Source organism: Salmo salar, chromosome ssa22 (genome assembly GCF_905237065.1).
Source record: "Salmo salar chromosome ssa22, Ssal_v3.1, whole genome shotgun sequence".
In the NCBI taxonomy this organism is placed as follows: domain Eukaryota; kingdom Metazoa; phylum Chordata; class Actinopteri; order Salmoniformes; family Salmonidae; genus Salmo; species Salmo salar.
The window spans coordinates 7,138,851-7,162,746 of NC_059463.1; the positions used below are offsets into that span (position 1 = coordinate 7,138,851).

The following is a 23,896-nucleotide window of genomic DNA, read 5'->3' on the forward strand; positions in this document are numbered from 1 at the left end:
TGGGATGGTGCCAGGTTTGCTCCAGACGTGAAGCTTGGCATTAAGGCCAAAGAGTTCAATCTTGGTTTCATCAGACCAGAGAATCTTGTTGATCATGGTCTGAGAGTCCTTTATGTGCCTTTTGGCAAACGCCAAGCTGGCTGTCATGTGCCTTTAACTGAGGAGTGGCTTTCATCTGGCCGCTCTATCATAAAGCCTTAATGACGTAAAGCACACATTTACCGGCAGAAATTCTGCTGCCACTTACTATGCGCTGGCTTCTTGCACCCACCGCCACCCCAGCATGGAGGCTCTGTGTTTGGTTCTGTGTTCCTGCTGGGGGGATTAGTATAGTTTACCGCACTCCTGTAGGCTATTTTATTTTGACGCTTTGCCTGGGCAGTGAGCTACCCTGAAGGAGCAGAGCCTGTATCTCCAAGACTTGCATTATTCATTGCTTAAAATAAATGGTTAATCGTATTTCTACTTGCCATTTTCTTTCTTAACCAGTTTAAGTCCCCATTCTAGAATTCAACAATGCTGTGGTATAACTACAGTGGGGAGAACAAGTATTTGATACACTGCCGATTTTGCCGGTTTTCCTACTTACAAAGCATGTAGAGGTCTGTAATTTTTATCATAGGTACACTTCAACTGTGAGAGACGGAATCTAAAACAAAAATCCAGAAAATCACATTGTATGATTTAAGTAAATAATTGTACTTATTATTATTACAGGCTGATCCAACTTTGATGTAATGTCCTTAAAACAAGTAAAAATGAGTCTCAGTAGTGTGTGGCCTCTACGTGCCTGTATGACCTCCCTACAACACCTGGGCATGCTCCTGATGAGGTGGCGGATGGTCTCCTGAGGGATCTCCTCCCAGACCTGGACTAAAGCATCAGCCAACTCCTGGACAGTATGTGGTGCAACGTGGCGTTGGTGGATGGAGCGAGACATGATGTCCCAGATGTGCTCAATTGGATTCAGGTCTGGGGAACGGGCGGGCCAGTCCATAGCATCAATTCCTTCCTCTTGCAGGAACTGCTGACACACTCCAGCCACATGAGGTCTAGCATTGTCTTGCATTAGGAGGAACCCAGGGCCAACTGCACCAGCATATGGTCTCACAAGGGGTCTGAGGATCTCATCTCGGTACCTAATGGCAGTCAGGTTACCTCTGGCGAGCACATGGAGGGCTGTGCGGCCCCCCAAAGAAATGCCACCCCACACCATGACTGACCCACCGCCAAACCGGTCATGCTGGAGGATGTTGCAGGCAGCAGAACGTTCTCCACGGCGTCTCCAGACTCTGTCACATGTGCTCAGTGTGAACCTGCTTTCATCTGTGAAGAGCACAGGGCGCCAGTGGCGAATTTGCCAATCTTGGTGTTCTCTGGCAAATGCCAAACGTCCTGCACGGTGTTGGGCTGTAAGCACAACCCCCACCTGTGGACGTCGGGCCCTCATACCACCCTGATGGAGTCTGTTTCTGACCGTTTGAGCAGACACATGCACATTTGTGGCCTGCTGGAGGTCATTTTGCAGGGCTCTGGCAGTGCTCCTCCTGCTCCTCCTTGCACAAAGGCGGAGGTAGCGGTCCTGCTGCTGGGTTGTTGCCCTCCTACGGCCTCCTCCACGTCTCCTGATGTACTGGCCTGTCTCCTGGTAGTGCCTCCATGCTCTGGACACTACGCTGACAGACACAGCAAACCTTCTTGCCACAACTCGCATTGATGTGCCATCCTGGATGAGCTGCACTACCTGAGCCACTTGTGTGGGTTGTAGACTCCGTCTCATGCTACCACTAGAGTGAAAGCACCGCCAGCATTCAAAAGTGACCAAAACATCAGCCAGGAAGCATAGGAACTGAGAAGTGGTCTGTGGTCACCACCTGCAGAACCATTCCTTTATTGGGGGTGTCTTGCTAATTGCCTATAATTTCCACCTGTTGTCTATTCCATTTGCACAACAGCATGTGAAATGTATTGTCAATCAGTGTTGCTTCCTAAGTGGACAGTTTGATTTCACAGAAGTGTGATTGAATTGGAGTTACATTGTGTTGTTTAAGTGTTCCCTTTATTTTTTTGAGCAGTGCATTTGGTTTTAAATATACTTAAGTATCAACAGTAAAAGTTTAAATCATTTCACATTCCTTATATTAAGCAAACCAGATTGCACTGTTTTTTTTTTAAATTTACGGCTAGCCAGGGACACACTCCAACACTCAGACATAATTTACAAACAAAGCGTGTTTAGTGAGTCCGGCAGATCAGAGGCAGTAGGGATGACCAGGGATGTTGTCTTGATACGTGTGTGAATTAGACCATTTTCCTGTCCTGCTAAGCATTCAAAATGTAACGAGTACATTTGGGTGTCAGAGTAAAAAGTACATTATTTTCTTTAGGAATGTAGTGAAGTAAAAGTTGTCAAAAATATAAATAACCCCCAAAACGACTTATGTAGTACTTCAAAGTACTTTTACTTAAGTACTTTACACCATTGGTTTCTGTCCAATTACCTGTCCCCTCTCGCCTGCCTCCTCTCCACTCACCTCCTTCATCACCCCTCACCCTCAACATCCTCACTCTTTTCTTGTTTCACCCCTCACCTTCTCACTCACTTTATCCTTTTCCCTCATCTTCATCTCCAAAATCGGATCCAGAGACAGTTGTTTTAAGAGCATTTGTTTATAAACGAAATGTAGTATTTAAAACCACAATTTAGATCAATCCTTATTGGATTTGTCATACATTTTGAGTAAGCCCCCCCCTGCCCTCTAGAATGGACCTACTGGAGCCGAGAGGACCAGGATAACTGCCCCATCGCCAACATGATAAACATCCACAGGGGCAACGTCCTAGACTGTATGCGTTTCAACACATAAACTTTAACACGGGCTAAGATGGATGTTGCCTTTGTGGACGTTGAGTCCAAGGTGGAAGGGCCAGTTAACCAAGGGGGTCCCTCCAGGGAGTATTACATGCTCCTCATGAGGGACATCAGAGACCCTCCTGGGGGTAGCGAAACTGCTGTCCCTTGATGTCCATGGTAATTCTCTTTTCTTTTTACAGTACCTGTGTTAAGGTCTAATTTTCATGTGAAATACAGAATTTAGGCCAAAACAATTAGTGAAGAAGCTTTTTCAGGTGCTTTGTCCAGGGCGATAGATCATAGGGATAATGGAGTACATTTGAAATGTTGTGTTTTTAGCATCACAAGAAGGCCTTTATGGAACCATTGGGAAAATGGTCAGTGCCTGTGTGGTCCATGGAGGTGTTCGGTCACACTTCTTCTCTGAGCGACTCTTTACAGCAGTGTGTGGGAAACCTGCTCCTCCACTCATGCTGGAGAAGGTGCGCCACACTACTCTCAGAGCACATTTGGAAAATGTATGTTTGATGTCCTCCCTAACAGCAACTGGAAATAATAGATTATCCTTATTTACATGTATGTTTTCTTTTTCTGTGTGTAAAATTCTCCATTGCCTGTCATAAATTCTAGATCAAAAAAGCAGAGGACCTATCTGAAGTGAAGACAAATTGGAGGAATCAGTAGACAGGCTGATCCTACTGGGGCTGAAAAGGATCGTTGTCAAGACAATGGAGGACAGGGATGGTGTGGTTGAATTGTTAGCTATTTATCAGTCATTGCTTGGGGATAGAAGCTGTTCAAGAGCCTGTTGGTGCTAGACTTGATGCACCGGTACCACTTGCCGTACGGAAGCACAGAAAATAGTTCATGGCTTGAGTGGTTGGAGTCTTTAACGATCTTCCGGTGCCTTCCTACCTGTGACGACCCTCCCACTCTGTCTGCCGTATTTTCTCTCTTTGCTCTTGTTCCTTATTAGGATGCCGGTGGGCGGAGTTGGGAGGGTCGTCAGCTACATGGGAAACACCTGGGCCAGGGTGTGTCCCAGGATAAAGGCACCTCTTCCACATTCATTGGGGAGACTCTCTCCACGCAGACACCGTTGTTGATTTTGGTTGTAGTATTTTTGTTGCTTTTTGGTTATTTGTTTTGGCACCCTTAACTGTATTTAGTTTACTTTAGTTAATAAATATATTTTTTTGATACTCCTTGTCTCCACGTTGTCTCCCTTTTGTTGCGAACTCTGAGCCGGTTCGTAACACTACCACACCGCCTGATATAGATGTCCTGGATGAAAGGGAGCTCGGCCCCAATGATGCAATGGGCTGTCCGCACCACCCTCTGTAGCGCCATGCGATCGAGGGCGGTGCTATTGCCATGCCAGGCAGTAAGGCAGCTAGTCAAAATGCTCTCAATGGGACAGCTGTCAAACCTTTTGAGGATTTCAGGTCCCATGCCAAACCTTTTCAACCTCCTGTTGCGCCTTCTTCATGACTGTGCATGTTTGAACCATTTGAAGTTAAGTGATTTGCGGGCTCTGGTCCCCCCCCCAAAAGTAGTGCACTATATAGGGAATAGGGTGCCATTTCAGATACAGCCATAGTGTGCTACTAATAGTTCAACAGGTTCCTATCGGTACATGCCGGATACCCCCTTCCCCCGTTACACATCATCATTCCCTAAGCCGATGGGAGATGGTTGAAGTCATTGTTAGTAGTTCTGCCTTCCTTCTAATTCGGAATCCTAAATCACCATTCCGACCTGACCTCTCCATTGTCCTGTTGTCTTGCATCAGGTCAGACAGTACAACCTGTCTTGTCAGTCGATGGACCTTAGTCATGTATTAGGAGTGACGCCATTCTGCTGCATTCTAGAATGTAGAGAGATTAGATCACCCACGGTTACGGTATCGGAACACAGCCACCTGTGGATAGTTAGTTCAGCCTGTGTGAGGTAACATTTCAACCCTCATTTAGGAACATTCCTTGACAGAACTTCCTTACTGTGTGTGGTCAAACTGAGGTTAGGGTCCCCCTCGATTCTGTCGAGGGATAGGGATAGGGTCCCTTCCCCATACCCTCCTTCAGTTCAATCACTGCAGGGTTAGGATCCCTCCCACCACCTCTTTATCCAAACATAATTCTCTAACCAGCAGGCAAATCAACAGAGAAACCATTGTCATGTACATCCTTCTGCTCTAATAATCCAGTATTCACATCCCGACATCTTCACTTACTTACTTTATTGTCCCCATGGGGAAATGTTGTTGCAGTATCATGTACATGACAATACAACAAATTGACAGCACAATATTCATAACAGTCACATCCAAATAAAAAAAGACTAGCCTGCTGGCCTTACTGGGTCGGTAAGAACATCAGCCTGAACTGTTTAGGAGGGATATCACACCTGGCACAAATTATTGTCTAGATTGGTTTTCATGCCAGGGGGTGCTCTATACCTGCACCCAGAGGGGAGTAGTTCTAAGTCCGGGTATAGGGGGTGGCTTGGGTCTAAAATAATTTTATGAGCCTTGCTGAGGGCCTGTCTGTTTGACTCTAAGTACCTTGATTGCTGTGGTGGTAATCCTTCTCAGGATATTTTTCTGACTGGCATTGCCAAACCAACAAACAATACAAAAAGTTGAAATACTCTCAACATTAAAAGATCCCAGCTTTTTTAGAAAGTAGTCTCTGACTCTTTTAGTAGATCAGGTCTGTACATTTACTCCACTGAAGCTTATTGTCCAAGAGGACACCCAGATATCTGTATTCCTCTATCTCTATGTTCTGACCTCTGACAGATGATGCAGAGGTAGGTGTTGTATGCTTCTTGAAGTCTATGCACATCTCTTTGATCTGGTTGGTATTGAGGACCAAGTGTGATTCATCACACCACTCTACAAAGTCATTTAGGACGGGGCCATGTTGTTCCTCGTCATCATGCAACAGGCTGATCGAGGCAGTGTCATCAGCAAACTTAACAAGGTGTCTGTCAGGATGGAAACTAGTACAACTATTGGTGTACAAAATGTACAGGAGTGGGGCCAAAACTCATCCCTGTGGGGAGCCTGTGTTGGTGGTGCATATCTCCGACACTCGGGGACCCAACTTGACCCGCTGTGTCATCTGGCTCAGGAAGTCCAACAGCCACAAAACCAGCCCCCCCATCTCAGGAGAAGTCACTTATGAGTCTCTGTGCCAGAATATAAGGCTGGATTGTGTTGAAGGCAGAAGAAAAGTCAACAAACAGAACACTGACATGGGATTTGGCGCCCTCTTGATGTCTGTAGATCATGTTGATGAGAGAAAGAATGGCATCAACTCCTCTGCTGAGCTGATAGGCAAACTGAAACGGGTGGTGCTTCTGGGTGGTGCTGAGAATGACCTTTCACAATTTTCTCAAAGCATTTCATTCCTAAGGCTGTCAAGGCGACAGGGCAGTAGTCATGCAGCAAAGAGGGATTAGATGCTTTAGGAATGGGTATAATTATGGAGTTTTTCCACAATACTGGCACGTGTTGTGTTGGAGCAAAACTCATGATTATGATTGCATTTCCATTATTAGCAGCATCTAAGCTGTCCACGTTGGAGAGCTAAGACAGAATGGCCATATAAGGAATGGAACATGTATGACCAGGGCCTGCTACCATTATAACCTATACAGCTGTCAGATGTGGGTGTTAACAAGCAACAACTGAGATGGAGAGATAATGATAAAGAAAGGTCAAGGGAAGCTATTTTCATATAGAGGGAGGGCACTCTATACGTTATGCAAAGACAGAATCCTATAAAGGCAGGACTCTGTAATATGAACATTTTGTCTTTTCCATGGAGGGGCTCGGCTCTGTTACGTTTGTAAACAAGTCTTTACGTGGAAGGGCTCGGCTTTGCTACCTTGTATTAAAGTCTCATTTGAATTCACAAGTTCTAGTAAATGTGTTATATTTCTGAGTCAATATTCCACCACAGTTGCCGGTCGAGCGAGGATTGGAAAATGTCTGTAAAAACACCAACTATTTGTTTATCACAGTGCTTCAATGTCCACTTATTTTGTCCAGGCCTGGGCTTTTTTGGGCATTACATCCACTGAACAACTTCAAAACATCAGCCTGTTTAACAACAACCCTCTCAAACATTTGTAATGATGCTTCCATTTGTTTGTTTGCTTCCTAAGTCGTCTGATTCAAATCTTGAGAGGAAAACATTCAGTTCATTAGCGTTGTTCTGGCCCTCATGTCTGGCCCAAGGTCAGCATTGGTTTTTCCCCTGCCTATGTGGGTGGCATTAGCCATGTATTTAATCTTTTGCCAGGCTACCCTTGAGTTTCTTGAGGAGAGGGTCCTCTCCACCCTTTGCTTGTTATGCCTCCTTGTCCACCAGTAGCTGTCTTTTGCTCTCACGTTGTACATCTCTTAAAGCCTGTCTATCACCCTCAGCATAAACTGCCTTCTTCCTATCAAGTCGTGATTTTAGATGTTTTGATACCCAAGGCTTATTGTTAGGGAATATTTTACAGGTTTTTGTAGGCACAACTGCCTCAACACAGAGGTTTACATAGTCTGAAATAACATCTGTGAGTTCATTAAGATCAGAGCTGCTGTCCTCAAATACCTCCCACATAGTACAGTCAAACCACCCCTGGAGACGAGTGATACTGTTGTCGTTCCAGATCTGGACAGTTTTAACTGTGGGTTTCTCCCTCTCCAGGAGGCGACAGTAGGTTGGCCGGAGGTAGACAACATTGTGGTCTGATGTCCCCAGGGGAGGTCCGGTGGTGGCAGAGAAAGCATTTGGTATTGTCCCATAGCACAAATCAAGTCTTAGTTTTCCTAGTGTGACATTTCACATACTGGTGGTACGTCGGCAGGACCTTGTGCAAAGTGCTGTTGTTAAAATCCCTTAAAATAAATGTGGGTGCGTCGGGGGAGATGGACTCCAGTTTCTGTGACAGATCATAAATAATCTCTGATGCCTTTGCTATATTATCTTTTGGTTGAATGTACACAACGGTAACAAACAATTGGGGGAACTCACGGGGCAGATGGTGAGGTCGCAGTGACGCAGAAAGCAGTTCAATGTCGGGGGTACAGAGTCTCTCTCTTACCAGGATCCATTTACACCACTGGTCCCTGTGACGGTCAGATCACAATCTGGCCAGTGTGAAGCCAGCTGGCTCCCTGTCTGGGACTCATCCAGCCAAGTCTCAGTAAACGCCAGCAAACAGGCCTCCCAGTATTCATGTTGGAAGCGCAGATTTGCTGATAGCTCATCCGCTTTCCCCCTCAGTGACTGGACGTTGATCAGCAAGGTGGTGGGTAAGGGATGTTTACTGTCTACTACCCTGTTATACTTCTGTCTGATTCCCCTGCGTTTTCCACATTTACATTTTGGTTTGTAATCCACTCGCAGACAATCAGGGATTAGATTGGCCCTTGGGATATCCATTACGTTCGTGTTTGAGTTGCATTGTAGTAGAAACTCTCTGCTGTATTGGATTCCGCTGCCAGCAGCGTTTCCATAACAGTCCTTTAGTACCGAGTATGTGCATGATCAACAAGATCAGTCCAACACCCCACCACTGAAAAGCCATCATTGACAGATGGTTAACAAACAAAGTGTAAAAATGAAAAGCATAAAAGAACGCCACACCAAACTGCGAGATGTGACAGACCCGTGCCCCCTATGACCTTCATCAGCAGATCAGACATAACTGTCATCATCGGTCGCCCTCAACATCCTCTCCAATCTGCGCTTACTCCCTCTCTGGGGCAGCTTGCCTACCGGGTCCCTACACAGCACATACTGCTTCCAGATCTTCCGGAACGCATTCTGGAACTTCTTGATCTGGAATGCGTAGACAATGGGGTTCACAGCAGAGTTGCCGTGTGTGAGCAGGATGGCGATGTTGATGAGAAGCGTGGGCTTGTCACAGTTCGGGCTGAACAGCGTGATACAGTTGAGGATGTTTAGAGGAAGCCAGCTGATAGCAAACAGGAAGAGGACCAGAGCCAATGACTTGGCTAGTTTCAGCTCTTTACTGTAGTAATGGCTGCGGTCTCTGTGGCTCTCCATCACCTGGGGTAGGAGGGAGGGAGAAGAGGATTTAGACTTTAGATTCAGAGGCTGTACATTTCTGTAATGCATACTTACAAGTTAACTGATGATAACTAACATTACATTTTTTGCTTATTCTATTCTAAGTGTGTTTGATTTGCACAACATTGTGTCCTGGCTGGAATGAGTTGACACCTGATTTAGAAACAAATTGACATCTCTGCTCATTATGCCTGTCTAAGCTTTCATCCCTAAGGGGAATAACCTGTTACGCCAAAGGACAGCCAATTTCAATACCCCTTAACCTCCCTCTATCTCCTTCCACCTCCCTGCTGTGCTCATCAAATGCACCCGTTTCATTCATCTGACTCTAGTCTAGTCAGTGACCTTCATGTAACCTGGTCCCAGAACTGTTTGTGCGGTCTTGCCAACTCCTAGGATCATTGTCAGGCCATGTGAGAATGACCATAGGAGTTGGCAAGATCAAGCTAACTTTGGCAAAACTAGCTCAAGCTAACTTTGACAAGACATTGGAAAGACTAGCTCAAGCTAACCTTGGCAAGACATTGGAAAGACTAGCTCAAGCTAACCTTGGCAAGACATTGGAAAGACTAAATCAGGCTAATGTTCTTACCGAGCTGGCGTTGGATCATATAATACATCAGCATGGATAATTCTTGCACATATAATAGAGACAATGCACATAGCTCATGGTAAAGAAGATAGGGTTACCCTGTTCTAGTCATCTGATTCTCAAGACAGGTACTCTCAATAGACAGCTACCTTCTTGTTGAGCTGGTGGTGTATCTTGTAGAATATCTCAGCATAGATTAGCAGCATGAGGACGAGGGGCGGCAGCACCCACCCGAAGAAGTTGAAGTAGACCATGTAGTCCATGCTGATGACGTTCTCAAACTTACACATCACTAAGAGGTCATGGGTCACCTGGGAGACGTTGTCCCGGAGACGCTGCCGGTTGTTCCAGCCCAGCATGGGCGTCAGGCCAACCGCTATGGCAACAATCCAACACACCACCACCGCCATGCCTGCACGCCGCCGTGTCACCACATATTTGTAGCTATGGAGACAGGGGGATTAGACAAGAATGAGGAGCTAGAGTATACTGGGTTGGTGTGTGTGTATTGAGCAACAATTGTTGGAGTTTTAGTGCATACTTTTCTGTTTTCCCTGTTTATATGCTTCCAAGTGCTTTCTTTCTGTCACAACCTGATCTGTTTCACCTGTCCTTGTACTTGTCTCCACCCCACTCCAGGTGTCGCCCATCTTCCCCACTTATCCCCTGGGTATATATACCTGTGTTTTCTGTCTGTCTGTGCCAGTTCGTCTTGTTTGTTCAAGTCTACCAGCGTTTTGTGTCTCAGCTCCTGCTTTTTCCAGTCTCTCTTTTCTCACCCTCCTGGTTTTGACCCCTGCCTGTCCTGACTCCGAGCCCGCCTGCCTGACTACTCTGCCTGCCCCTGAGCCTGCCTGCCGTCCTGTACCTTGGCCCCATCACTCTGGATTATCGAACCCTGCCTGCCTAGACCTGTCGTTTGCCTGCCCCTGTTACAATAAACATTGTTACTTCTACACAGTCTGCACTTGGGTATAATTTGAAACTTGCTACTTTCTTGACTTTGAATCAATAGAAGAAATTTGTGTTCTGCACTACAAATCGTTTTCGGAGCAAGCCAAACGTCTGCATCTTGTCAAAAATGTGGTTTTGTCATTCAATGAACAAACCCATGATAGAGTAAATGCAACATGCTCAACATCTTGGCTGGCTGATTTATATTCTGAAAATCACGTCTGTGATTGGCTTGTATCCACCGTGTTTTGCAATCCATGTACTAGACTGTCTACTACCCCGTCATACTCAAGAGACACCTAAATATACCCACACATTTTCTCTCTCTCTCTCATATTTATATATACAAATTGCTTTATTGGCATGACGTAACAATGTACATATTGCCAAAGAGTACTTTGGAAATTAAGTAACTCATTTACAATATTAACGTCATTAAAATAATAATAATAATAATCAAGATTGTCAGCGGGACAATCAGTAACAACAATAATCAAGGGTAAAAAATAACCATACAATGGACAATAAAAATAACAATGGCATAGAAGACACGTGCAGGTTGGTTGGTCTGTCAGACACTGTCCCTCATCTTATACCAGGCAGAGTTAATTTCGTCAGCAAAAATGGTGACTTAAATATCCATCAAACACTGATTTTTCAATGGCAATAGACCCTGAAAACACAGTCTACATCAGCCGGTGAGCTGCGGCGGAGCAAGCGATTAATGTGGGCAGACAAGCTCCGCTCCGACTCAGTATGGGGTCAATTTCACGCCATATGTATTGAATTCAAAATAAAAGAAATCATGTACATGAAAAATAAAGTTGAGAATGTTAACATATGGTGGGTGACGGGTGAAATAATGCATGTTGAAATCAAAAACCAAACAATTGAAAGTAAAATGTATAGAATTGTAAACAAAAATAAGACATCAAAAGCAAAACCCCAAAACTTGTAAGCAAATAATTTTAAAGCGAGAGCAAATCTCTGAAAAAATGTTTGAAAACGAATGCAAAAATAGTTTTTGGTTAAACTTTCCCAATAACCAATCCTATTGAATACATTTTGCCTACGCTCTTGCCTGTATGCACTATCTTTTGGTTACGCTACTCGTATCTTAAGCTTTCGATGTCTGTTTCTTTGCATTCACTGCCAGTCTTTTCGATTGCGAGTTTTGGCATTATTTTTCCGTGAAGGGCGGGGTTTAGAGGGAGGCGTAGACAATGAGTCTCTATTGGTCCGCTAGTTTTGGAGGATCGTCTTATCCCAATTCAATGAACATGATAGACAGGCTTTTTTCAATTGCTTACTTAAGTAGACGGTCTGACGTCACCACCATGCGCCAAATCTTCCCCCCCGTGACAGCATGTTCTGAACATGGCGAACCAGTTAGACCGTCTACTTAAGTAGGCAATAGAAAAAAAGCCTGGTATAGAGGTCCTGGATGGCAGGAAGCTTGGCCCCAGTGATGTACCCAGTCACTACCTTCTGTAGTGCCTTGCAATCGGAGGCCGAGCAGTTGCCATACCAGACAGTGATGCAACCAGTCAGGATGCTCTTGATGGTGCAGCAGTAGAACCTTTTGAGGATCTGAGGACCCATGCCAAATCTTTTCAGCCTCCTGAGGGGGAATAGGTTTTGTCGTGCCCTCTTTCCGACTGTCTTGGTGTGCTTGGACCATGTTAGTTTGTTGGTGATGTGGACACCAAGGAACTTGAAGCTCTCAACCTGCTCCACTACAGCCCCACCAATGAGAATGGGGGCGTGCTCGGTCCTCTTTTTCCTGTAGTCCACAATCATCTCCTTTGTCTTGCTCATGTTGAGGGAGGTTGTTGTCCTGGCACCATACGGCCAGGTCTCTGACCTCCTACCTATAGGCTCTCTCGTCATTGTCGGTGATCAGGCCTACCACTGTTGTGTCATCGCCAAACTTAATGATGGTGTTGGAGTCGTGCCTGGCGGTGGAGTCATGAGTGAACAGGGAGTACAGGAGGGGACTAAGCATGCACCCCTGAGGGGCCCTTGTGTTGAGGATCAGCGTGGCGGATGTATTGTTACCTACCCTTACCACCTAGGGGCGGCCCTTCAGGAAGTCCAGGATCCAGTTGCAGAGGAAGGTGTTTAGTCCCAGGGTCCTTAGCTTAGTGATGAGCTTTGAGGGCACTATAGTGTTGAACGCTGAGCTGTAGTCAATGAATAGCATCCTCCCATAGGTGTTCCTTTTGTCCAGGTGGGAAAGGGCAGTGTGGAGTGCAATAGAGATTGCATCATCTGTGGATCTGTTAGGGTGGTATGCAAATTGGAGTGGGTCTAGCCTTTCAAAGCACTTCATGGCTACAGATGTGAGTGCTACGGGCGGTAGTCATTTAGGCAGGTTACCTTAGTGTTCTTGGGCACAGGGACTATGGTGGTCTGCTTGAAACATGTTGGTATTACCGACTCAGATAGGGAGAGATTGAAAATGTCAGTGAAGACACTTGCCAGTTGGTCAGTGCATGCTTCGAGTACACGTCCTGGTAATCTGTCTGGCCCTGCGGCCTTGTGAATGTTGACCTGTATTAAAGGTCTTAGGCACATCGGCTGTGGAGAGCGAAATCACACAGTCGTCCAGAACAGCTGACGCTCTCATGCATGTTTCAGTGTTATTTGCCTCGAAGCGAGCATAGAAGTAATTTAGCTCGTCTGGTAGGCTCGTGTCACTGGGCAGCTCTCGGCTGTGCTTCCCTTTGTAGTTTGTAATAGTTTGCAAGCCCTGCCACATCCAACGAGCGTCGGAGCCGGTATAGTATGATTTGATCTTAGTCCTGTCTTGACACTTTGCCTGTTTGATGGTTCGTTGGAGGGCATAGCGGGATTTCTTATAAGCTTCTGGGTTAGAGTCCCACTCCTTGAAAGTGGCAGCTCTACCCTTTAGCTCAGTGCGGATGTTGCCTGTAATACATGGCTTCTGGTTGGGGTATGTACGTACAGTCACTGTGAGGACGACGTCAACGATGCAATTATTGGCATTCTCTTGGCATTCTCTCAACCAGCTTCATGAGGAATGTTTTTACAACAGTCTTGAAGGAGTTCCCACATATGCTGAGCACTTGTTGGCTGCTTTTCCTTCACTCTGCTGTCCAACTCATCCCAAACCATCTCAATTGGGTTGAGGTCGGGTGATTGTGGAGGCCAGGTCACCTGATGCAACACTCCATCACTCTCCTTGGTCAAATAGCCCTCACACAGCCTGGAGGTGTGTTGGGTCATTGTCCCCACTAAGCGCAAACCAGATGGGATGGCTTATCACTGCAGAATGCCTTGAATTCTAAATAAATAACAGACAGTGTCACCAGCCAAGCACCCCCACATCATCACACCTCCTCATCCATGCTTCATGGTGGGAACCACACATGTGGAGATCATCCTTTCACCTACTCTGCATTGGAACCAAAAATCGCAAATTTGGAATCATCAGACCAAATGATAGATTTCCACTTTTCTAATCTCCATTATGACCATGAAGGCCTGATTCACGTAGTCTCCTCTGAACAGTTGATGTTGAGATGTGTCTGTTATTTGAAATCTGTGAAGCATTTATTTGAGCTGCAATATCTGAGGTGTAGTTAACTAATGAACTTATCCTCTGCAGCAGAGGTAACTCTGGGTCTTTTTTTCTTGTGGTGGTCCTCATGAGAGCCAGTTTCATCATAGCGCTTGATGGTTTTTGCGACAGCACTTGAAGAAACTTTCAAAGTTCTTGAACTTTTCCGCATTGACTGATCTTCATGTCTTAAAGTAATGATGGAGTGTCATTTTTCTTTGCTTATTTGAGCTGTTCTTGCCATAATATGGACTTGGTCTTTTACCAAGTAGGGCCATCTTCTGTATACCACCCCTACCTTGTCACAACACAACTGATTGTCTCAAGATGGAAACAAATTCCACAAATTAATTTTAACAAGGCGCATCTATTAACCTCTCTGGGCTAGGCGGGACGAATTCGTCCCACCTACGCAACAGCCAGTCTAATCCAGTGGCGCGATTTTCAAATACCTTAGAAATGCTATTACTTCAATTTCTCAAACATATGACTATGTTACAGCATTTTAAAGACAAGACTCTCGTTAATCTAACCACACTGACCGATTTTAAAAAGGCTTTACAACGAAAGCAAAACATTAGATTATGTCAGCAGAGTACCCAGCCAGAAATAATCAGACACCCATTTTTCAAGCTAGCATATAATGTCACAAAAACCCAGAAGACAGCTAAATGCAGCACAAACCTTTGATGATCCACATCAGATGACAACCCTAGGACATTATGTTATACAATACATGCATGTTTTGTTCAATCAAGTTCATATTTATATCAAAAACCAGCTTTTTACATTAGCATGTGACGTTCAGAACTAGCATACCCCCCGCAAACCTCCAGTGAATTTACTAAATTACTCACGATAAACGTTCACAAAAAACATAACAATTATTTTAAGAATTATAGATACAGAACTCCTCTATACACTCTATGTCCGATTTTAAAATAGCTTTTCGGTGAAAGCACATTTTGCAATATTCTCAGTAGATAGCCCAGCCATCACGGCTAGCCATTTAGACACCGACCAAGTTTAGCCCTGACCAAAGTCAGATTTACTATTACAAAAGTTTGATTACCTTTGTTGTCTTCGTCAGAATGCACTCCCAGGACATCTACTTCAATAACAAATGTTGGTTTGGTCCCAAATAATCCATCGTTATATCCGAATAGCAGCGTTTTGTTCGTGCGTTCTAGACACTATCCGAAATGGTAAATCAGGGTCGCGAGCATGGCGCAATTCGTGACAAAAAAAATCTAAATATTCCATTACCGTACTTCGAAGCATGTCAACCGCTGTTTAAAATCCATTTTTATGCCATTTTTCTCGTAAAAAAGCGATAATATTCCGACCGGGAATCTCCTTTTGGGTAAACAGAGGAAAGAAAACAAAGCTTTCGGTCGACGCAGGCACGAGCCTGAGTCTCACAGTACTGTAACCAGCCACTACCCAAACGCGCTACTTTGTTTCAGCCAGAGCCTGCAAAGCCACGATTCAGCTTTTTGCCGCCTTCTGAGAGCCTATGGCAGCCGTAGGAAGTGTCACGTTATAGCAGAGATCCTTTGTAATGGATAGAGATGGCAAAGAAGTTCAAGAAATGGTCAGACAGGGTACTTCCTGTACAGAATCTTCTCAGGTTTTGACCTGCCATTTGAGTTCTGTTATACTCACAGACACCATTCAAACAGTTTTAGAAACTTTGGAGTGTTTTCTATCCAAAGCCAATAATTATATGCATATTCTAGTTATTGGGCAGGAGTAGTAACCAGATTAAATCGGGTACGTTTTTTTATCCAGCCGTGTCAATACTGCCCCCTAGCCCTAACAGGTTAATTGAAATGCATTCCAGGTGACTACCTCATGAAGCTGGTTGAGAGAATGAGTGTGCAAAGCTGTCATCAAGGCAAAGGGTGGCTACTTTGAATAATCTCAAATATAAAATATATTTTGATTTGTTTATCACTTTTATGGTTACTACATGATTCCATGTGTTATTTCATAGTTTTGATGTCTTCACCATTATTCTACAATGTAGAAAATAGTAAAAATAAAGAAAAACCCTTGAATGAGTAGGTGTGTCCAAACTTTAGACTGGTACTGTATTTGTGGCTGGAGGCAAGGTACATACGGGGAGACAGAATGTTTGCATAAGGGTGTTAGTTGCAGAGTTTGGCAGGACCGACATCAGTGTATTCTATGGAGTCCCAAAAACCAAGGCTTTAATGTTATAGGCAATTGGGAGAGCAGAATAGAATGTGACTGGGGCGGAGATCTGTGTGGCTCATAAATTAAGGAAGTAGGTAATAGAGTCTCTGGGGAACGATACCCCTCTGTGTATAGTGATACAGGAGATATCTCATAGTAGAGGAAGGACAGCTAATTGTGCACGATATGCATGCATGTTAACATTAGAAGCCTCCTCCCAAAGTTTATTTTATTCACTCCTTTAGCACACTCTGCCTACCCGGATGTCCTAGCCGTGTCTAAATCCTGGCTTAGGAACCAAAAAACCCTAACTACAACATCTTCCGACAAGATAGAACTGCCAAAGGGGGCGGTGTTGCAATCTACTGCAGAGAGAGCCTGCAGAGTACCCAATCAGTTCCCACTTCTACTTTTACAAATCCACCTTTCCAGAAAAAGTCTCTCACCGTTGCCGCTTGCTATAGACCACCCTCTGCCCCCAGCTGTGCCTGGACACCATATGTGAACTGATTGCCCCCCACCTATCTTCAGAGCTCGTGCTGCTAGGTGACGTAAACTGGGACATGCTTAACACCCCGGCCATCCTACAATCTAAGCTTGATGCCCTCAATCTCACACAAATTATCAATGAACCCACCAGGTACAACCCCAAATCCGTAAACACGGGCACCCTCATAAATATCATCCGAACCAACTTGCCCTCTAAATACACCTCTGCTGTTTTCAACCAAGATCTCAGCAATCACTGCCTCATTGCCTGCATCCATAATGGGTCTGCGGTCAAACGACCACCCCTCATCACTGTCAAACGCTCCCTAAAACATTTCAGCGAGCTGGCCTTTCTAATCGACCTGGCCCGGGTATCCTGGAAGGATATTGACCTCATCCCATCAGAGGATGCCTGGTTATTCTTTAAAAGTGCCTTCCTCGCCATCTTAATAAGCATCCCCATTCAAAAAAATGTAGAACCAGGAACAGATAAAGCCCTTGGTTCTCTCCAGATCTGACTGCCCTTGACCAGCACAAAAACATCCTGTGGTGTTCTGCATTAGCATTGAATAGCCCCTGTGATATGCAACTTTTCAGGGAAGTTAGGAACCAATATACACAATCAGTCAGGAAAGCTAAGGCTAGCTTTTTCAAGCAGAAATGTTCATCCTGTAGCACAAACTCAAAAACGTTCTGGGACACTGTAAAGTCCATGGAGAATAAGAGCACCTCCTCCCAGCTGCCCACTGCACTGAGGCTAGGAAACACTGTCACCACCGATAAATCCATTATAATTGAGAATTTCAATAAGCATTTTCTACAGCTGGCCATGCTTTCCACCTGGCTACCCCTACCCCGATCAACAGCCCTGCACCCCCCACAGCAACTCGCCCAAGCCTCCCCATTTCTCCTTCACCCAAATCCAGATAGCAGATGTTCTGAAAGAGCTGCAAAATCTGGACCCCTACAAATCAGCTGGGCTAGACAATCCGGACCCTCTCTTTCTAAAATTATCTGCCGAAATTGTTGCAACCCCTATTACCAGCCTGTTCGAACCCTCTTTTGTATCGTCTGAGATCCCCAAAGATTGGAAAGCTGCTGCGGTCATCCCCTCTTCAAAGGGGGAGACACTCTAGACCCAAACTGCTCTAGACCTATATCTACCCTACCCTGCCTTTCTAGGGTCTTCGAAAGCCAAGTTAACCTGTTTGGGATAGGGGGCAGTATTTTCACGGCCGTATAAAAAACGTACCCGATTTAATCTGGTTACTACTCCTGCCCAGAAACTAGAATATGCATATAATTAGTAGATTTGGATAGAACACACTCTAAAGTTTCTAGAACTGTTTGAATGGTGTCTGTGAGTATAACAGAACTCATATGGCAGGCCAAAACCTGAGAAGATTCCATACAGGAAGTGCCCTGTCTGACAATTTGTCGTCCTTCTGTAGCATCTCTATCGAAAATACAGCATCTGTGCTGTAAAGTGACATTTTCTAAGCCTTCCATTGGCTCTCAGAAGGTGCCAGAAAGTGTAATGGGGTGTCTGCAGTCTCTGGGCGAAGTACAGCAGCTCTGTTTGTGAGTGGTCAGGCTGGGAACAGTGACACTGGAGATGCGCGTCCACGAGACTACTCAATTTTTTTCTTTCAGCCTTTGAATGAATACAACATCGCCGGTTGGAATATTATTGCTATTTTACGAGAAAAATAGCATAAAAATTGATTTTAAACAGCGTTTGACATGCTTCTAAGTACGGTAATGGAATATTTTGAAATATTTTGTCACGAAATGCGCCCTTCGGATCGTGACCTGAACGCACGAACAAAACGGAGGTATTAGAATATAACTATAGATTATTTGGAACCAAAACAACATTTGTTGTTGAAGTAGAAGTCCTGGGAGTGCATTCTGACGAAGAACAGCCAAGGTAATCCAATTTTTCTTATAGTAAATCTGAGTTTGGTGAGGGCCAAACTTGGTGGGTGTCAAATTAGCTAGCCATGATGGCCGGGCTATGTACTCAGAATATTATAAAATGTGCTTCGCCGAAAAGCTATTTTAAAATCTGACACCGCGATTGCATAAAGGAGTTCTGTAACTATAATTCTTAAAATACTTGTTATGTTTTTTGTGAACGTTAATCATGAGTAATTTAGTAAATTCACCGGAAGTTTGCTAGTTCTGAACATCACATGCTAATGTAAAAAGCTGTTTTTTGATATAAATATGAACTTGATTGAACAAAACATGCATGTATTGTATAACATAATGTCCTAGGAGTGTCATCTGATGAAGATCATCAAAGGTTAGTGCTGCAATTAGCTGTGGTTTTGGTTTTTGTGACATATATGCTTGCTTTGAAAATGGCTGTGTGATTAATTTTGGCAGGGTACTAATCCTGACATAATCTAATGTTTTGCTTTTGCTGTAAAGCCTTTTTGAAATCGGACAATGTGGTTAGATTAACGAGAGTCTTGTCTTTAAAATGGTGTAAAATAGTTCATTGTTTGAGAAAATTGAATTGTGGTATTTTAGTTGGTTTTGTATTTCGCGCCGTGCGATGCCATTGGCTGTTGGCTAGGGGTTCCGCTAGCGGAACGTCTGTCCTTAACATGTTAACAAACAGATTACCGACCATTTCGAATCCCACCGTACCTTCTCCGCTATGTAATCTGGTTTCAGAGCTGGTCATGGGTGCACCTCAGCCACGCTCAAGGCCCTAAATGATATCATAACCGCCATCGATAAGAGACATTACTGTGCCGCTGTCTTCATCAACCTGGCCAAGGCTTTCGACTCTGTCAATCACCACATTCTTATCGGCAGACTCAACAACCTCAAATGATTGCCTCGCCTGGTTCACCAACTACTCCTCTGGCAAACGGAAGAGTGTCCTCCCCTCCTCGACAGCCCCCTCCTCCTTTCGTCAAAGATATTCATGTGTATCCTATCACGGAAGAGTTTTGAAATCTGCCACACCCCCTTTGAATCAGCTTTTGTTTTGCCAGAGGACAAAAACATGCACACGTTTAAAAACAATATGCTACTTATTGTTTTATCTATAAAATGTCTTGCACAACTAACTTCATTTGTTTTGAACACTTTACACATTTATTTTGGGATCCACCTCTGTAAACGTAATTTGCCTAACGACGCGCGAGTGCAGAAGCACCGTCTTATTTCAAGCCTGCACATTTCCAATAATATGTACACTCTCCTTGCCGACTCTCCTCGATTTAACTTTGACCTTTTTCAAAAGGAGGAGAGTGAGAGAGGACGGAGGAGAGAGGACGCAGAAGGTGAGCGAATTGATAAAAGACGTGCCTGTCTGGCAAAACTGTCAATGGACTGTGTAGTTGCAGCTACATTGAGCTCCAAAAGTATTGGGACAATGACAAATGTTTTGTTGTTTTGGCTCTATACTCCAGCACTTTGGATTTAAAAATGATACAATGACTATGTTAAAGTTAAAGCTTTAATTTCAGTCTCTTTTCATCCATATCAGGTGAACCGTTTAGAAATTACAGCACTTGTACAGTGAGGGGAAAAAAGTATTTGATCCCCTGCTGATTTTGTACGTTTGCCCACTGACAAAGAAATGATCAGTCTATAATTTTAATGGTACGTTTATTTGAACAGTGAGAGACAGATCAACAACAAAAAAATCCAGAAAAACGCATGTCAAAAATGTTATAAATTGAATTGCATTTTAATGAGGGAAATAAGTATTTGACCCCCTCTCAATCAGAAAGATTTCTGGCTCCCAGCTTTCTTTTACACAGGTAACGATCTGAGATTAGGAGCACACTCTTAAAGGGAGTGCTCCTAATCTCAGCTTGTTACCTATATAAAAGACACCTGTCCACAGAAGCAATCAATCAATCAGATTCCAAACTCTCCACCATGGCCAAGACCAAAGAGCTCTCCAAGGATGTCAGGGACAAGATTGTAGACCCTACACAAGGCTGGAATGGGCTACAAGACCATCGCCAAGCAGCTTGTTGAGAAGGTGACAACAGCTGGTGTAATTATTCGCAGATGGAAGAAACACAAAAGAACTGTCAATGTCCCTCGGCCTGGGGCTCCATGCAAGATCTCAACTCGTGGAGTTGCAATGATCATGAAAACGGTGAGGAATCAGCCCAGAACTACACGGGAGGATCTTGTCAATGATCTCAAGGCAGCTGGGACCCTAGTCACCAAGAAAACAATTGGTAACACACTACGCCGTGAAGGTCTGAAATCCTGCAGCGCCCGCCCGCAAGGTCCCCCTGCTCAAGAAAGCACATATACATACCCGTCTGAAGTTTGCCAATGAACATCTGAATGATTCAGAGGACATCTGGGTGAGAGTGTTGTGGTCAGATGAGACCAAAATGGAGCTCTTTGGCATCAACTCAACTCGCCATGTTTGGAGGAGGAGGAATGATGCCTATGACCCCTAGAACACCATCCCCACCGGCAAACATGGAGGTGGAAACATTATGCTTTGGGGGTGTTTTTCTGCTAAGGGGACAGGACAACTTCACCGCATCAAAGGGACGATGGATGGGGCCATGTACCGTCAAATCTTGGGTGAGAACCTCCTTCCCTCAGCCAGGGCATTGAAAATGGGTCGTGGATGGGTATTCCAGCATGACAATGACCCAAAACACACGGCCAAGGCAACAAAGGAGTGGCTCAAGAAGAAGCACATTAAGGTCCTGGTGTGACCTAGCCAGTCTCCAGACCTTAATCCCATCGAAAATCTGTGGAGGGAGCTGAAGGTTCGAGTTGCCAAACGTCAGCCTCGAAACCTTAATGACTTGGAGAAGATCTGCAAAGAGGAGTGGGACAAAATCCCTCCTGAGATGTGTGCAAACCTGGTGGCCAACTACAAGAAACGTCTGACCTCTGTGATTGCCAACAAGGGTTTTGCCACCAAGTACTAAGTCGTGTTTTGCAGTGGGGTCAAATACGTATTTCCCTCATTAAAATGCAAATCATTTTATAAAATGTTTGACATGCGTTTTTCTGGATTTTTTAAATTGTTATTCTGTCTCTCACTGTTCAAATAAACCTACCATTAAAATGATAGACTGATAATTTCTTTGTCAGTGGGCAAACGTACAAAATCAGCAAGGGATCAAATACTTTTTTCCCCTCACTGTACATAGTCCCCCCATTTTAGGGAACCAAAAGTATTAGGAAAAATTCACTTATGTGTATTAAAGTAGTAAAAAAAAAAGTTAAGTATTAGCACTCAATGACTACATCAAGCTTGTGACTCTACAAATTTGTTGGATGCATTTGCTGTTTGTTTTGGTTGTGTATCAGATTATTTTGTGCCCAATAGAAATGAATGGTAAATAATGTATTGTGTTTTTGTTTTTTTGTCACATTCAGGATTATACGTAATCATAGTAGTTTCCACATTATTGTAGAAGTGTTTAGAAACATATTCTATTCTTATTTACAATTAAAGTGACTCCAAAATGACGCAATACATTCTTTACAATTCATTTCTATGTACCCTAAAATGAAAGCAAACAGTCTGCACTTTAACCTAATAGTCATTGTATCATTTCAAATCCATAGTTCTGGAGTACAGAGCCAAAAACAGAATTAAAAAAAGTTACTGTCCAAATACATTTGGAGCTTACTGTAAAATAGGCTGAGTAGCCTGTTCAGGCAATCTGCAACAAAATAGCCTATACTGCACAATATCTCAAATCCCACTGCCAACACACAAACGAGACGAATGTTTGACCTACTGACCATGGCAAAGAAAGCATGCAAACAGAGACAACAAAAAAAACTCAGCAAAGCACAATATTCCCACTTTCTCTCTCTCTTATTATTTATTACCTCATGGGTATTTTCACCCTCAGGTAACGGTCGAAAGCGATGGCCAGCAGCGCGAGGATGGAACTCTGCGTGAGCACCAGCACGATGCACGTGACCAGCAGGCAGCTGTAGAAGTGCGTCTTGAAACCGATGTTGATGGTGACGGCCAGCGGGATGACCAGAGCACCCACCGCAATGTCCGCCAGAGCCAGAGACACAATGAAACAGAAGGTGGTGTCTCGCAGCGAATGGTTGATCCGCACCGCCCAGATAACCATCACGTTTCCGATCACCGAAGTCACTGAGATGATCACCTCCAACACGATGTAGATGGCTTGTTCGGGCAGCAGACCAGACTGCATCGTGCGGTTAGCCTGGTCGGTCCTGTTGTCTGGTGCTGCTATTATCTCAGAAAGAGAGAGTGGAGAAGTTCTCATATTCCTTTGTGGAATTCGGAGAGCCGTTGGAACTCTTCTTTAGGCCTGAGCATGGTGTTCTGTTGTTCGATCCATAGGAGGATATGCATCTAGAAAATATTGGTTGAAGAGTCATTTTTGGGCCTGCATTACTGGGCAGAATGTGGACCTTGGCTTGGACACATCATGCACATTGTGGTTTTAGTGAAAGTCTGGTGTCCCACTCGCCAAAAATTAGAGGGAACAATTTTGCCAGAGAATGTGTAATTGAGTCACACTGGCCACATAGGTCCTCAATTCAGTTCGCATCACCACTAGTCGTCATCTTTAGTACGAATAGAAAATAGAAAAATAAAATATATGACGCTGGTGTCATAAACGGAGAAAGCTGTCAAGGAATAAAAAAAAATATAAATATGTTTAGGCTACATATTTCCGGAACGTTTAATCAGATTATTACCCCATTCACCTCTCATCCGTTCGATCGTTATATTCCGGTTCTTTTTACCAAAGGTGTTCCGCGTAGAATCCAGTATTCTTTGCCAAAACCTAAGTTTGCTCACAAACGCAGAGTAGAGTGTTTTTTAAAGGCTACAGCGGCAACTGTCCCGAACTCAGACACAGGATGCTGACTGACGGTATGATCAGCTCCAAAACAATCTCTAGTAATTGTGGCGAGGGAAATGTCTTTTCCCCGTTCTCTGTACTTTCTGTTAAATCGTATGCGCCGGCGGACATCTATGCAGAGAGTGACAGTGCACACTGTCCACAAAATGAGGTGGAAACTGAGTTGCACTTCCTTGACCGCCTGCCAAATGTATGACCATATTAGCGACCCATATTTCCCGCAGATTACACAGACCCACAAAGTATTCGAAAACATCC

The 23,896-nt window shown here is 44.3% G+C and overlaps 1 protein-coding gene across 1 annotated transcript; it reads right to left on the reverse strand.

Annotated features, from left to right (window-relative positions):
- Positions 1 to 5,078: 5,078 nt before the first annotated feature.
- On the reverse strand, positions 5,079 to 23,775 carry LOC106582690 (adenosine receptor A1-like). Its single transcript, XM_014165992.2, has 3 exons — positions 22,617 to 23,775; positions 9,691 to 9,985; positions 5,079 to 8,928 (listed from the first exon to the last, which is right to left on the reverse strand). Exons 1-3 carry the CDS (start codon positions 23,030 to 23,032, stop codon positions 8,554 to 8,556), a joined length of 1,086 nt encoding a protein of 361 aa, XP_014021467.1. The 5' UTR covers positions 23,033 to 23,775; the 3' UTR covers positions 5,079 to 8,553.
- Positions 23,776 to 23,896: the final 121 nt, after the last annotated feature.

Coding starts and splice junctions, on each gene's coding strand:
- LOC106582690 (XM_014165992.2), bottom strand. CDS start 23,032: ATGAGAACTTCTCCACTCTCTCTTTCTGAGATAATAGCAGCACCAGAC. Junction 9,986..22,616: donor AGGGTGAAAATACCCATGAG/GTAATAAATAAT, acceptor CTGTCTCCATAG/CTACAAATATGTGGTGACAC. Junction 8,929..9,690: donor ACCACCAGCTCAACAAGAAG/GTAGCTGTCTAT, acceptor CTCCTACCCCAG/GTGATGGAGAGCCACAGAGA.